Here is a 14872-nt window from a genome sequence, read left to right on the forward strand (position 1 = left end):
CTGGCTGCCCACTCACCTCCTCGGTGTAGGAAGGCGGGTCCCGCTTGATCAGGTTCTGCAGCTGCGGGAGATTCAGGGGCAGCTTGTTGTTGTTGCGGCCGGCCATGGCTGCTCTGAAGCCGGCTCCAAAGGCCTTCGATCAGTTGGGTTTCCTTCCCAACCGGAAGTAGCGCGTGGGCAGCCCCTGGGCGCCGCCATTTTAGGCCGCGCGGCCTACGGGTGCCGCGAGCGGCCAGGACTCTGTCAAACGCAACCGTTCCATGCATTCCCCCTCATTGCTGTCTGTAGGGCTGAGAGTAGAGATATGAAGGCCTGGGGGGAAATTAGGGGGGAAAGGCCCATTTTGTCATGGTTTCTCTTGGATCATGTTAAATAAAACACTCCATAATTTATTTTCCTTTTTTCCCCTTTTTTTCCTCTCCATTTTTCCTGGGGAAATGGGGGGGGGGGGAATCAAGGAAAAAAGAAAGAAAGTCAGTTATGGGGTATTTTATTTTAGCACCATTCAGGGAAAAACACAGACAAAAACTGGGTCCTCCCCCCTATTTTTTTCTACAGCTCTAGCTCAGAGTAGAGTCTTGGGAGTCACACTCTCTCAGCCTCTGAAGAAACTTGCCAAGAAAACCCCATGACAGTTTTGCCTTTGGGTGGCCATAAGTCAGAAATTGCTTGAAAGCTCACCACAATAACAACAACAGCAAAAAGCCACCCCTGGAAATAGCCTAGCCTAAAACAAGCCCAGGAAATCACATAAATATAACAGATGGCTTCCCAAGAGACTTCTTCTCATGCCTTTTGCAAGGAGGGAAATTTGTACAGGCTGTTCGTGTGAAGAAGGCAGCCCCCGCGAGGTCCAAGGGAGGATAAAGCTTGTACCTTGACCATCATGAGTTAGCCATTTGTGTTCTCCTTTCAAAGTACAGTACTCAGTTATAGTGCTATGATTCCACTTTAACTGCTATGGTTCCATCGTATGGAAGCTAGGAATTTGCAGTTTAGGGAATAACCTATTAGGACTTAGCTTAATGCCCTGTGAAACCTGCAGCGCCCCTTTTGCAACACTGGCTGCTGATCTGTTTCTGGGCACAATCCAAACTGCTGGTTATTATGACCTAAAAAGTCCTATACAGCTGAAATAAATCCAGGTTATCTGAAGGACTGTATCGCCCTGTATGAGGCTGCCGACGTCTTGATATCACCTAGTGTCTTGAGTATACCATGAGCAACCAAACAAATGGGTCCTAGAAGAGATCAAGACAGATCTTTCCCTGCAACCCAAAATGATGAAACTGAGGCTGTTGTATTTTGGCCACATCATGAGAATGCTGGGAAAGATTGAGGGCAGTAGAAAGAGGAAACTGAAACTGAAACCTTTCTTGACTCCGTAAGAGAGACTAGTCTTTTCAAGGAAAAAGAAAATGAATACATTCAAAATATATGTGGCAAGAGGCCAATTTCTTGACCATAGGATCTTTCAAAACTACAGCTGCCTTCCTCCAGCTGCAAATTCTTCAGCAACACATTTCTTCCAGGATTATGAAATATTTTACTTGGAAATGCCTCTGTTTGGCAGAAATGCAGCTCAAGAGCAGTGTACAAATACATATCTATTAATGTGAAGTCGAAGGCTTTCATGGCCGGCATCCATAGTTTTTTGTGCTTCCAGGCAGATACATACTGTCCCATTTTGACAAGGACAGTCCTGATGTTCTGTCCTCTCACTTTTTTCAACTTCTTTTAAAATGTCCCAATGTCTCTGTCCTCCAATTTTCTCCCATCACTTGCTGCAAACTGAGTTCAAATTGGAAGGGACAAAATCTTTCCCTCCCATGTAGGCTTGAGCAAAAGCAAACTGCTACAACCTCTCTTTGCTTGTCTGTTATTTAAAAATAAAGGCTGCCTTGATTCCAAATCTCACCACCTTGAGTCCTGGTCTTGGGGAAAAGACAGAGCATGAATAAAGTGACTTGCTGATTGGAAGATTGGAAGGTTCCTCTCCATACTCACTGGGGAGCCCTCTGAACACCCCAGGTATCTCGAGGGACAGGTGGTGGTGCAGTGACGATGGTCCAGTGCAGGGATGGCCTCCTTCTCCCGGAGAAGGTTGGTGGTCCTCTTCTAATGAGCCTCTTGCCCCTTAGCATATTGCCTGGACTCGGAGCTCCGGGCTTGACCAGGGGAGAAAAGGAAATGTGAAAGAGGGCTTCAATAGGTGCAAATGTAATGTGAATGACGCTCTGCTGCTGAACCAATCCATCAATAGGGATCAGAAACCTAATCTTGCTTCTTGTGTGTGAGTATGAGAGTGTTTTGTGTGTGTGCTGATTCCCCCTTTAATCAATAAACTAAACTAATTTGGAACTTGCCCTTCAAGTTCTTGAATACAGGACTTGAATACATAGGCTTGTGTCCCGGCTTTAGAGATGTGTGAGGCCCTCTCGCTGCTTCCTATCCAGCTATATGAATTCTCCCATTGAATAAAATTTAGGGTGCCCTCCCAGGATCCGAGCATTTTGGGTAACACCTCTGTTGTTGTCCCACTGTTTCAACTGCTTTTAAAATGTCCCAGTTTCTCTTTCCCCTTCCCACTTTCTCCCTTAGTCCTCAGCTTATTTAAATTGCTGCAAACTGAGTTTGAAATGGGGGGAAAAATCACTTGCACTTAACCAACTCAGCTGTGGGCAGAGATGGGGCAGCATTTTACCCATCCCAGTCAGCTCAGGCAAAAGCAAACTGCTGCAGTCTCTCCCAACTTGTCTCTTCTTCCTCATTAATTTTTTCCACCATGACTATGCTTTTGATATCTGTTGGCCACATGTGTCCTAGTTTTCATCTGTGAAATGTGAGAGCGTCTGAAGTTACCAAAAACTCTAGCTAAAGGCTTCTTTCATCTCCTAAAAACGAATGTTGTTTATCCAAGAGAAGCATGAGAAAGCACTGAAGACTTATTAGAAAAAAACCCTCTTTATTTACATATATACAGTTAGACAGGTATTAAACACGATGCATGCCAGCTGGGCTGGTCCCAAAGCAACAGCAGTATCCAAAGCTTATTTTTTCCCCTACTGTAAATTAAAAGTCTTAGAGCTAGTTTTGTTTTCAAACTACATTTTGTTCACCTAGAGTATGGTCACATTTATGCCAATGTGCACATGTACATGTATTTTTAAACTCAGGGATTCCCCATACAAATACTGTACCAATTTTAGAGGGATCTGTCTCAGGACTGCGACAGGAAAGGGAAGAGATCAGTTTCCTTCCCCATGTTTGCTCTCTAACTCAATAACTATCAGACATTATTTCTGAAAATCCGCATGTCAAAAGCAGACTCATGAAAATAAGTCCATTTTCCCCACTCATACTGGGAATGCAGCTTTGCCATGTTTACAGGGATGTATTCGATGAGGTTATTCAGCTGGTAAAATTAATCCTAGTAGAACGTGGGTTGAATCTTGTTGTTGACATGTATTTCAAATGCATCCGTTTAAGTTTGGGGGGTTTTTTTGGGGGGGGGGCTGTGAAAAAACCCATTTAACCCAGGATAACTGATCACATTCCCCCAGGTTTTCCTAAAAGATTCACACTGTAGGCTGTGTGCACAACTGAAGCAAATACACCTGGGATAAAACTCTGCATGCCTTGAATGTGTTTTGAATACATCCATTCACAGTGTTGACACATGTAAGCAATAGAACTTGCAAAGATGCAGTTCCAGTTTAAAAAAATAATGATGTGAACAAAAACACCGGAATGTGTGAGTGAGATTATTCGCATACTTGCGCTGAAAAACAACAATGAATGATCCCTAAAGCAGAATTTGGACAAAGAATTAGCGGAAGGGTCTTCAACATCCTTCAGCTTTCCTCAATGCTGCACCCTCTAGATGTGTAGAATTACAACACAGACAACTCCTCCGATGGATTTGGGAATGATGGGTGTTGTAGTACAATACTGGAGGTTGCCAGATGGACCAAGCCTGCGAAAGAAACGTCTATTTTCCAGCTATGATTACTTAAAGAAATGCCCAGGAAGAAAGACCCGATAGCGGGATAGTATTTTTCCTAAAAATGTTTTTAAAAAACCAAACCAAAACAATAATTGTAATAAAAATAAAATAAGTGTGACATTGTTTTCCTTGAGGTCCCTTACTTTTCTATTTCCTTTTACAGTAAAGTTAACTTGCCCTGAAAGAAGTGAAGTAGAATAGCTTAATGTCAAAATCCCTGCAGCTGTTATGAGCACAGTCTTGTCATTGAACAACAAGCCTGGCAGTGTTTTTGTCTGGAGTTTTTTAGAGCTTGCTCCGAAGAAGACAAATCCTTCTGGAATCTGATAGGAAGTCCTCAAGGAGAAGATAAAACAAGGTCCCTGAAATCAGTTTGAACCGTAGCATCAGCCTTCCTCTGTAATGAAATGGCCAGTTACATTTTCATACTCTTCTCCTTTTCACTCTTGTGGTCTTTACTTCTTCTTCTTCATAATGGCCTGCAAGGGAAACAAAGAAAAATGTTACAGTATTTTGTTTTCTGTAACTCAGTGGGTTCATTTGTAGCTAACAGGGATAAGGCACTATGCCTCAAGATGTCTACCTACCAGGAGTTGCAAATGCACCTTTCCTGACATAATATATTGAGAAGCTTATGTGATGGGGTTATATAGCAGAAACTGATATTGCAGAGACATAGTGATTTCAGCCATAGGTGGTGATATAAATGGGGAGGAAACAGGCAGGTTGTTCCTGTTAGAAGAATCTACCCGTAACAACAAAAAAGGGGCAATATGGGTACAAGAGAGGCAAACTGAGCCCGCCATGGGTTTGAAATTGTGTGTAGTTTAATTAATTAGGCAACATTAATGCTTGCTGTTTAGTTCTGACAATGAACGTCTCTGGACTAGGTCTATAGTTACTGAATAAAGCTTTACTGAGTTTTAATTACCAAACCCTGCATTTTCTGAACCTGCTTCCTGCTGGATTTGGCACTGCCCTTATACCTATATTTTCTTATACCCCTGATCTCTCCAACAGTTACGCTTCTCCTTACCTCTTTTATTCTCCTGCCCTGTACTCTGTTTGTGTCAAGACATCCTCTCCTCCCATCTGTTTTGAAAACGACTCTGCGAGAGAGAAAATTGAATAATTACAAACTAGGCGATTCATTAGTGAGGTCAGGATTAAAGAAGCAATCAGAATCATAGGACCCCGAATTCCCATCATGTGTCATACTGTTTGAAAAGGAATGTTTTTGTCAATACTTTAAGTAACTTGTGTTTATTAGTTGACACATGGCCTTCTGTTAATATTGGTTATTATTTTCCATTGTTGTGATTCCATGCCTTCGTTTCTGACTTATGGCAACTCTATCACCGGGGGGGGGGGGGGTTGGCAAAATTTATTCAGAGGAGTTTGCCATTGCCTTTCCCTGAGGCTGAGAAAGTGGGAGTTGCCCAATATCATTCAATGGGTTTCATGGCTGAGGATCACAGTCCAGCACTCGAACCACTATGCCATGTTGGCTTTCCATTACTTTAACTAAAAATTTAGGAGTGATGAAAATGCCATCAGACTTTTTAAAATTGCTGTCAAAGTGCCTCCAAAAGGTATTAAAATGTCCTTAAAAGATAATTTTAGAAAGTAGCAAAACCCACAACAATAATGTAATGTTTTTATACATTACTTTTTAGGTCGTTACTTCCATTTTCTGCGTTGATTTAAAAAACCAGACAAGAGGTGGCAACATTGCACAATTATAGTGGTATGGTTGCAGTTTGACAGCCATGGCTGCATCTATGGAACTCTGGCATTTGAGGTTTGGTGAGGCACCAGCACTCTTTGGCCAAGAATTCTAAATACCTCACAAAACTACAAATCCCAAGATTCTATACAACTGCAGCCATAACGGTTAAAATGATATCAAAGTGTTATAACTGTGCAGTGTGAAAGAGACCTTCTTTGGCTTGTACAATTGTCTACTTACACTAACTCTTCATGTTCACAGCTGGAGCTTGGCAGGTGGTATTCCACTTCAGCAATGTTCCGTATGTCAACGCCAGGCATGCGCTTTCCTCGACAGAGACAGCGCCCCCGCCTAGAGGTTGGCATTCCTGCAAGAGATGGTACAATAGATTTTAAGTTGCACATTCAGCCACAGTAACATAACGTCTAACTGAAAGCCAGCATGGTATAGTGGTTTGAGCATTGGACTATGACTCTGGAGACAAGGGTTCGAGTCCATGCGTGGCCATGAAAACCCCACTGGTTGCCCCTTGGGCAAGTCATACTCTCTCAATCTCAGAGGATGACAATGGCAAACCCCCTCTGAAGAAACTTGCCAAGAAAACTCAATGACAGGTTTCGTTTTAGGGTCACCATAAAAAGAAATGACTTGAAGGCACACAACAACCATAACAATAGCATAACTTTTATATCAGCTAGGAGGCTGTTCACTTGGAAACATTAGTGGGGGGAAAACCCTGTCAATCTAACGCAATAAGATGCTGATATATGAACTTGAAAATTTCTAATGTTATATAATCTGATAGAAAATCCTTGTCAATCTGATGAAATAAAATGCTGATGTGTGAATTCACAAAATTTCTAATGTTTGGGGATTGTTTTGTTTTTCCTGTTTGTTTTCTTTTGCAAAACTAGATTTCTATTTCCTTCATTTACCCTTATGCTACATCATTCTTACATAGTACCCCAGCTGCATACATGGTTGTCCTCACCCCATTTTTCTGTGAAGTAGATTTTTTGGTGAAACAGGGGAGAATACCAGAACAAGATAATAATCCAGTGGATTGTGTGGACAAGTAGAGTATTTAATGTGTGTCTCCGCAATCTTAATTTGACCCAGTATCCAACAGCTCTCTGTGTGTGTAGTAATCATACATCCTTCCAGATATTGTTGAACTGCAGCTTCCAACTTCCTTCACTATTGGCTATGCTGGCTGGGACTGCTGGGACTTGCAGTCCTATAGGGCTGCACAGTTACCACTCTTGTGTTTTAGCATTCTATCTCATGTACTGAATAGAATTGCTCCTCTTTTTCTGCTTTTTATTATATTATTTTTACTAGCCTGCTCCTATATCTTTAACAGCAGAAATTTAAGCAGCCCCCTGCTTGTACTGCAGTCTGGACCACTTTGCTGGAAGCAAACTTTATAGAACTAAATAAGACTTTAGTCGCCACGTATAGGATTGCAGAGTTAATATTTTTATACCAATACAAAGCTTTTATAACTGACAGCGTATAAGAAGAGAAAGCATTCTGCAACTTAGATTTGGGGCAAGAAATCAAGTCTTTTTCATATTTCTATAATCTTCCAAGGATGAAATATATGGATATATCAATCAACGTTAATGAGGCCTACAAACCTGATATTAAAAACCAGGTATTTTCAGGAAATCTACATCCTGTACTGAATACTTACTCTGTACCAAATTTAGTATGCACAGTAATCAGAAGAAACATTCTATCCTGCCCATGGGCTGTATAATCCAATAGGAAACCCATCAATCTGTATCTGAAGATTCATGTTCTAATCTATGGAGTAAATTATCTGTCTACCCTTTTGGAAATTACCTGAATGTCAATTGCATTTAGCATTCTACCTAGGTAGAAAAACATACTAAAGTCTGTCGTGAACAACTTTATGTTACTGAGATGCATAATGAGAAAGTATAAATTAAGCTCCAACATGATTCGTCCAGAACAAGAATCGAGAACGGAGTCACTGTGGCATTCAGAGGATAGGCAGCATCTGCACTGCAGAAATAACCCAGTTTGACACCACTCAATGCCAAAGCTCAATGCTGTTGAATTTTTAGAAACTGTAGTTTGTTGTGGCACCAGAGCTTTCTGACAAAGCAGGCTAAATGTCTCATAAACTACAATTCCCCAGAATTTCATAGCATTGAGCCATGGCAGATAAAGTGGTGTCAAACTGGATTATGTCTGCCTTGCAGATGCAGCCTCAGCAATTGAAAATGTTGGGGCCATGTATCCACCCTGCATCTCCCAGCACCTCAAAATGGTCCACAGTTTAGAAAATTTTGGACTACAGCTCCCCAGATCCCCTAACCAGCATGGCCAATATTTGGGAGATTCTAGGAGCTGGTAGTCCAAAAAAGTAGCAAAAAAAGAGCTGGAATGAAGACGCTGGAAGTTTTTGCATTTGTCAATGGTATTAAATGAAAGAAAAGAAGACCAAAATGATATTACCTTGCAGGAGAGCTGCGCAGAGGATAAGGAGCAAGATTGTGAGAGCAGACTTCATCATCTTTGCTTTGCTGAGGGTTTCTGCCTTCTTCTTTCCTTCCAAGGATCCAGCTGGAAGAGGGAGATCTGGTGTGTGGACTGAGACTGGAGTGAGTCTGCTATTTATGGGCTGCTTTCACCTACGCTTCCATCCTCATGGGAAATTCCCTTTCTCAGCCACTTTCAGTTTCCAAGCATTGTCATTTCAAATAAATCTTTATCCATTTCCTATCTTAACACTATCCAACACCAACACTGCCAAAACAGCACAACGGTTGGCATCTTGGATTTCTAGCTATTCTAGAACTTTTAAAAAAATACTACACTTTCCTCCTTATAGTGTACTGTTCCTACTTCTTTTTCTCCACTTACTCTCCCAATCTTAATTTTCTTCTTAAACTTATTAAACTCTTTCATGCACCAGTTTTGTCTTGCTTCTCATTATGCATACTTTTTTCCTGTTGTTGTTGTTGTTTGCCTTCAAGTTTTTTCTGACTTATGGAGACCCTAAGGTGAACCTATCATGGAGTTTTCTTGGCATGTTTTGTTCAGAGGAGGTTGGCCATTGCCTTCCCCTGAGGCTGAGAGTATGTGACTTATCCAAGCTCACCCAGTGGATTTCATGGCCAAGCTGGGAATCGAACCATGGTATCCAGAGTTATAGTGCAGCACTCAAAACACTACTTCACACTGTCTCTCTACTGGTTTTCTACTTCCTAACATTTAATACAGTATAACCTTATTGAAAACTACTTTGCTGTATAAACCATAGTCTCCTTCCCTGGAGGTCTTTAAACAGAGGTTTATGGCCATCTGTCAGGGATGCTTTGATTGGGAGTTCCTACATGGCAGGAGGTTGGACTGGATGGCCCTTGTGGTCTCTTCCAACTCTATGATTCTATGATTCTAAACGAATATATTCAGATGGTACCAAATTGGGGAAAGGAGTCTTTTTTAAAAGCAAACAAATATTTTTTAAAACTTATAATCTGGTTTTCTGGGTGGGAGCTAAGGCAGTTCACAACATAAGCCAGATAGTAAGTCTAATTTATTCAAGAGCCAAGAGTGATTTGCACTTTCATTTCTTCTTTGTGACATCTACAAAAGTGCTTGGACCACAGTTGCCATCCTTTTTTGTCATTGGCTTTGTTGGTTGAGGCTGATGGGAGGAAGGTTGGAAAAGTTACTCTTTTGGAATATTACAAAAAGGTAACATCCTGGGGCCTGTCTACATTTCCCAGAATACTTTGGGCTTCCCCCCGAGTATTATGGCCCTGAATTCCCACCATATCCCTCTCCTTATTTGCTGTGGGATTTCAGCGAATGACAATCAAATGTCTTCCCATGTGGTCCCTGTGAGCTGACGGCACAAGTTGCTCTGAGTTCAAAACAAGATGCTCAACCTTGAAATAACTTGACAGGGATGCTTACACTGACCCTGTGGGAAAGCAGCTACGGGACAAGGGGTGGAAGCCCAAATCGGGTCTGGGCATTGCAAAAACAGCCCGCAGTAAGCCTTGCAGGAATTTGAGGTTTATAAGTAATGTAGACAAGGCAACGGACTCTGGTCAGCGATCATATTCACAGACACTCAAGGCATGTACTGCAAGGTACAGGAACGGAAAATTTGAAGACCCCCCTCCATGACCTCCAGCCTCCAACTTTGAATGCCTGAAGGCTCACAAGGCTTCTGAAATAAGAACCCTGATGGCCTAGTGGTTAAATGCCAATACTGCAGCCAGTATTGCAGCCACAAGGTTGTGAGTTCAATCTCAGGGCTCCTGGGTCGACTCAGCCTTGCATGCTGCTGTAGGTCACTAAAATGAGTACCCGGATTGTTGGGGACAATTGGCTTACAAGTTGTAAACTACTTAGAGACTACTGAGTTCTGTATGAAGCAGTATAGAAATGTAAATGCTATTGCTGTTCTGAAGTGGAGGAAACACTTCGGATAGTCAAATCTGCTGAATTTCCCTCCAGTTTTCCTTATAGCTAAGCAATTAAAAGATTGTGATGCTTATCTTCTCTTCCATTGTTCCTTCTCTATTTGTATTATTACGGCCGCACATATACAATTTTGGCTTCAAGCTAACTGGTTCAAGGCCATAGAACACAGCATGCTAGAATTCTATAACTAGATCTCTCCAGCTTTAACCCCTCCCTCCAAATATAGCCATGGGATGATAATGATGAAGATGATGATGATCAGCAATCATCCACAGATTTTTTTCAAGCATTCATGGTTTGAAAATATTTTTTAAATGTGTAAATTCCAAAAAGCAAACCTTCATGATGCCATTTTATATAAAGGACACTAGTTTACTATGCCATTGCATTTAATGGGACTTGAGCATCCATGGAATTTGGTATCTACAGGAGGTCCTGGAGCCAAACGCCAGTGGATACCAAGTGCCCACTGTATGATGAAGATGATGATGATGATGACGACGATGACAACATGGGCACTGAGTGACATGGAGGGGAAGGGGAAATTCTGAAGGTTTTATTTAGAGCATTAAAAAAAAAAGAAGTAGGACAGTTTCATTTTAAGATAAGTCAGGCTCAGTTAGAATTAGTGAAAAGAAATGAATGGTTTAAGGCACTCTGGAAGGAAATAAGATTGCAGTGTTATCCAAATTGCAAGGGTCCCAGGAGGGCACCCACAATTAATATTCAAATAGGAGAATTTTAGTAGCTCAAATGAAAGCAGCTGAGAGGGCTCAGACAAATCAAACCTGTGTATACCAGTTCCGAGAAAGAGAACACCTGAGTGCAAGGTCTGAAACAGTTTTATTTCTGATACAAAGGAAATCACCATCCACCCAATGATACTCTCTCATGCATACATTCAGGAACTAACTAATGGAAAGATGGTAGCAGACAGCTACCTAAGGGATTGCAGGGGGCAATACTGTACCGATTCCAGAAGCAGAGCTCCAGTTGGGGGGACTGGAGATGGAATTGGCTCAGCAAGCTGCTTGAGGACTGCAGCATGGCCAGCAATGCTGAAGAGTCAAGCAACATACAGTCAGAGAGTCTGTCTGACCTCTAGTGAGACCAAATTGATAGTAAAATTGGGAACATAACATTATGGAGGAACATAATGATTTCAATTGGCAAGGGGGCCAGGCAAGGCTGCATTTTATCATCCCATTAACTTGTACTTTGAACATCTCATATGCAAATCTGGATTAGACTCTGAGGAAGGAGATGTGAAAATTGGAGGAAGGAACACAGACAATTTAAAATATACAGATGACACCAGACTGGTAGGAGAAAATAGCAGACTTGGGACAACTAATGAAGAAAACAAAAATGACCCCAGATGATTTACATAACTTTCAAGTAGACAACTGAGATAGTCAAAGATTTTATATATCTTTTCTCAGTCATTATTTAAAATAGAGACTACAGTCAAAAAACCAGAGGTAGACGAGGACTTGGAAGGACAATTATGAAGGAACTTAATGAGATTGTCAAGTGTAAAGAAATATAATTGAATACCAAAGTCATGATTGTCCATGCCATTGTAATTCCCATTTCTATGTACAGCTGTGAAAGCTGGACAGTGAAGAAAGCTGATATGAAGAGAATAAACTCATTTGTGATCTGGCGCTAGAGAGACTTCGGTGCAGACACTGGACTTCCAAAACGACAAATAAATGGGTCCTAGAGAAAATCAAACCTGAACTCTCCCTAGGAACCAAGATGACTAAACTGAGACTCTCCTACTTTGGACATATCATGAGAAGAGACAATAATGCTTAGAAAGGTAGAAGGCAGTAGGAAAGAGGAAGACCGCATTAGGGGTGGATAGATTCTCTCAGTTGATTCACACACACCTGAGTTTTCAAGACCTGAGCTGATGACAGGGTGGCTTGGAGGTCTCTCATTCTAAGTGTCGCCATAAGTTGAAGTCATCTTGAAATCAGTTAATAACTACAACATAAATCACCTCTGAGTATTCCTTGCCTAAGAAAACCCTGTGACATTCATGAGGTCACCAGCCATAAGTTGACAGGTGCCTTGAAGGCATATACACACCATTGTGCAACAGGGAATGCACAGGGGGTGTTCTTGCAATCCAAGTTAACAAAGTGGTGATGGAAGACACTGAGAAATAATTGTGCACCACCCAGGAATATACAACTGCATGACTACAGTGTTGTTGTTTAGTCCCAACTAGAGGAGACCCACTAAATCAATTGTTAAATAGTGAGTCAACATGTAGTTAGATCCAGTTGATTTGGTGGCTCATTTCTAGTCAGACTAACAATAGGATTTAGGCCCACTTTACACTTGCAGACCTCCTCTTACACAACTATGACTTGAGTATGTCTACTGCACAACAACCAAAGAAGGATAACTGCATATACTGTATAAGGGAACTTACACATAAGACAACAGCTAGAATAGATCCTAGTCAGTGTGTTCAGAAGTACTTTGTGTCACCCATTTTTCATTTAACAATCCTGTTGATCCTTACTCTTTTCAGTTTAGCCCATCTCTAAATGTCTGGCCGCAGGTGTAGGAGGCCATAAATTAAAATATGATCTTGTTGGTATATTTTATTAATAATAGCAAACTCAAATGGAGTTTTACTGTTAATATTGCCAGTAGGATTTGGCAGACATGGTTAATTTTCAGCTGCTTGAGCAATTTGATTTGCCAGACAGATGATGTTGTCACTTTCTTGGATTCCTTTCAAAACGAGTAAGATTACTGTGAAAGCTCTTTAGTACAGGATCACCGGAAGAGAAACGGAAGAAAGGGAAGGGGAGAGAAGAAGAGATCAACTGTAGGAGGCAGTGACTGCCCACACACAAATTCCAGAAACTGCACATGTTTTCTAATGTCTTTATTTCCATTTCTGGGCTGGAAACAAAAAGGAAATGAAACCACTGGAGAATTTGTTCCTACATTTGGCCCTTCAGCCTAAGAAGAAATAAAATGCTCTGTTCCAAGTGTGCCATCCCTCCCATATTTATTTATCATGTGAATGGAAATGTCACTTCATATAGACAGGGAGATACCACATTAGGAATGCCTGCCCAGAAGCAGTATCACACTGGTACATTTTGAAGTGCAAGCATTCATTCTATAAACATTAGGTTGTTGGACTACAGACTCCCAGCCATTACTAGGTATATTCTGATACTTATGTACTTACTTGCTAGGACAAGGGTGGGAATCATGTGGCCTTCCAGATGTTGTAGGATTGCAACTCCCAACAGCCCTAGCAAGTGTCTAATAATGGAGATGATTGCAGGACGTTGCAGCCCAACAACACTTGGAGGGCCACACATTCCCCACTCCTGTGATAGGCAGGAGTTTGCAGTTTCTGTTTTAGGACTAAGGATGCATCTACACTGTAGAAATGATGCAGTTTGATGGCATTTGAGTGCTGTAGCTCCAGCCAATGGAATCCTGGGATTTGTGGTTTTACAAGGTTTTTAGCCTCCTCTGCCAAAGAGTATTGCTGTCTCACAGAACTACACATCCCAGGATTCTGTAGGATGGAGCCATGGCAGTTAAAGTGGTGTCAAACTGCATTATTTCTACAGTATAAATGCGCCCTTTGTCTTACCTCATCACTGATATCTGGTCAGATCTTAGGACTTTTCTGTTTCTTTCCCACTTCCATTCTTTTTAAAAAAATATTTTATTTTATTTTATTTTTGGTATCACCTAACCTGATGAAGAGTTCTGTGTCATTTTGGTCAGGCTCTAATAAAGGAAAAGCCCAACTGTGGATTTTATTTTGTTGTTGGTGTGGTTATCTCTTTTTAAAAAGAAAGCACAATTTTATATATTAAGCTTTCTCTGAGTCAATTTATTCATCAGTTTTGTCATTGAAATGAACTCTCTTTACAAAATAGCTTTGTAAAGCCACAATCTGAATTAAAAGGGCAACTCATCTCCTGATGTACTTTCTACGTTCAGGTTCTGGAGGTCCAGGGGACAGTTTATGGACCCCAGAATCCTCTTTGGGCCATATAAGTCCCAGAAAAATTCAGAACAAAACCAGAGGTGGCTGGAAACCTATTCCTAATTTTGTAAAACATCTAGGGAAATGAAGGGGGGAGGGTGCACCTTCCATTAAGGCAAAATTATTACCATAAGAGATTCATAGGAGCCGAAAAATAATTATTTTCTAAGAAAATATTTCAGGAGGAGAGACTATCTACAAATAGTCTTATCTAAATAGACTATCTTCATGTGATCTACAAAAAAGGCCCAGTGTGGTCTCCAGATTCCTACACTGGCTCTACAATCTACAGTGGCTTTCCTTCTTTGAGTAGCCCACCATCAAAAGTGTGCCATGTGGCTAAAGAGGACAGAACCTACTCTGATAGGGAGAGAAAGCTGTTAGCCTTAGTTCATTTCTCTGAATTTTGGTGTGTGTGGTATTCCATATGGACCCTGCTTTACAGATCACCATTATCTCCGAAGCAGTGGGTCATGTAGGCACTATGAGGTCAGCCCCATGAGACCCCTTGAGAACGATATCCTTGGAATTTCCCAACCAGTAGTCTGAGAGTCACCCATAGGACTATCAACGCTTCTAATAATCAGAAGAATGTGCGATGAATGATTGTCTTAAGATCTCTCAC

At 41.3% G+C, this 14872-nt stretch overlaps 2 protein-coding genes across 2 annotated transcripts in view; both read right to left on the minus strand.

The window, feature by feature from the left end:
• Positions 1 to 189, minus strand: part of SDAD1 (SDA1 domain containing 1) — a 25200-nt gene extending 25011 nt beyond the window's left edge. Inside the window, exon 1 of the mRNA XM_042467288.1 lies at positions 17 to 189. Coding sequence (XP_042323222.1) covers positions 17 to 106 — 90 coding nt within the window. The 5' untranslated portion in view covers positions 107 to 189. The remainder of the gene's footprint in view (positions 1 to 16) is intronic.
• Positions 190 to 2948: 2759 nt separating this feature from the next.
• Positions 2949 to 8352, minus strand: LOC121930664 (C-X-C motif chemokine 11-like). Its single transcript, XM_042467305.1, has 4 exons — positions 8223 to 8352; positions 5976 to 6102; positions 5043 to 5115; positions 2949 to 4485 (listed from the first exon to the last, which is right to left on the minus strand). Exons 1-4 carry the CDS (start codon positions 8278 to 8280, stop codon positions 4462 to 4464), a joined length of 282 nt encoding a protein of 93 aa, XP_042323239.1. The 5' UTR covers positions 8281 to 8352; the 3' UTR covers positions 2949 to 4461.
• Between the last annotated feature and the right edge of the window lie 6520 nt (positions 8353 to 14872).

Source organism: Sceloporus undulatus, chromosome 5 (genome assembly GCF_019175285.1).
Source record: "Sceloporus undulatus isolate JIND9_A2432 ecotype Alabama chromosome 5, SceUnd_v1.1, whole genome shotgun sequence".
NCBI classification, from domain to species: domain Eukaryota; kingdom Metazoa; phylum Chordata; class Lepidosauria; order Squamata; family Phrynosomatidae; genus Sceloporus; species Sceloporus undulatus.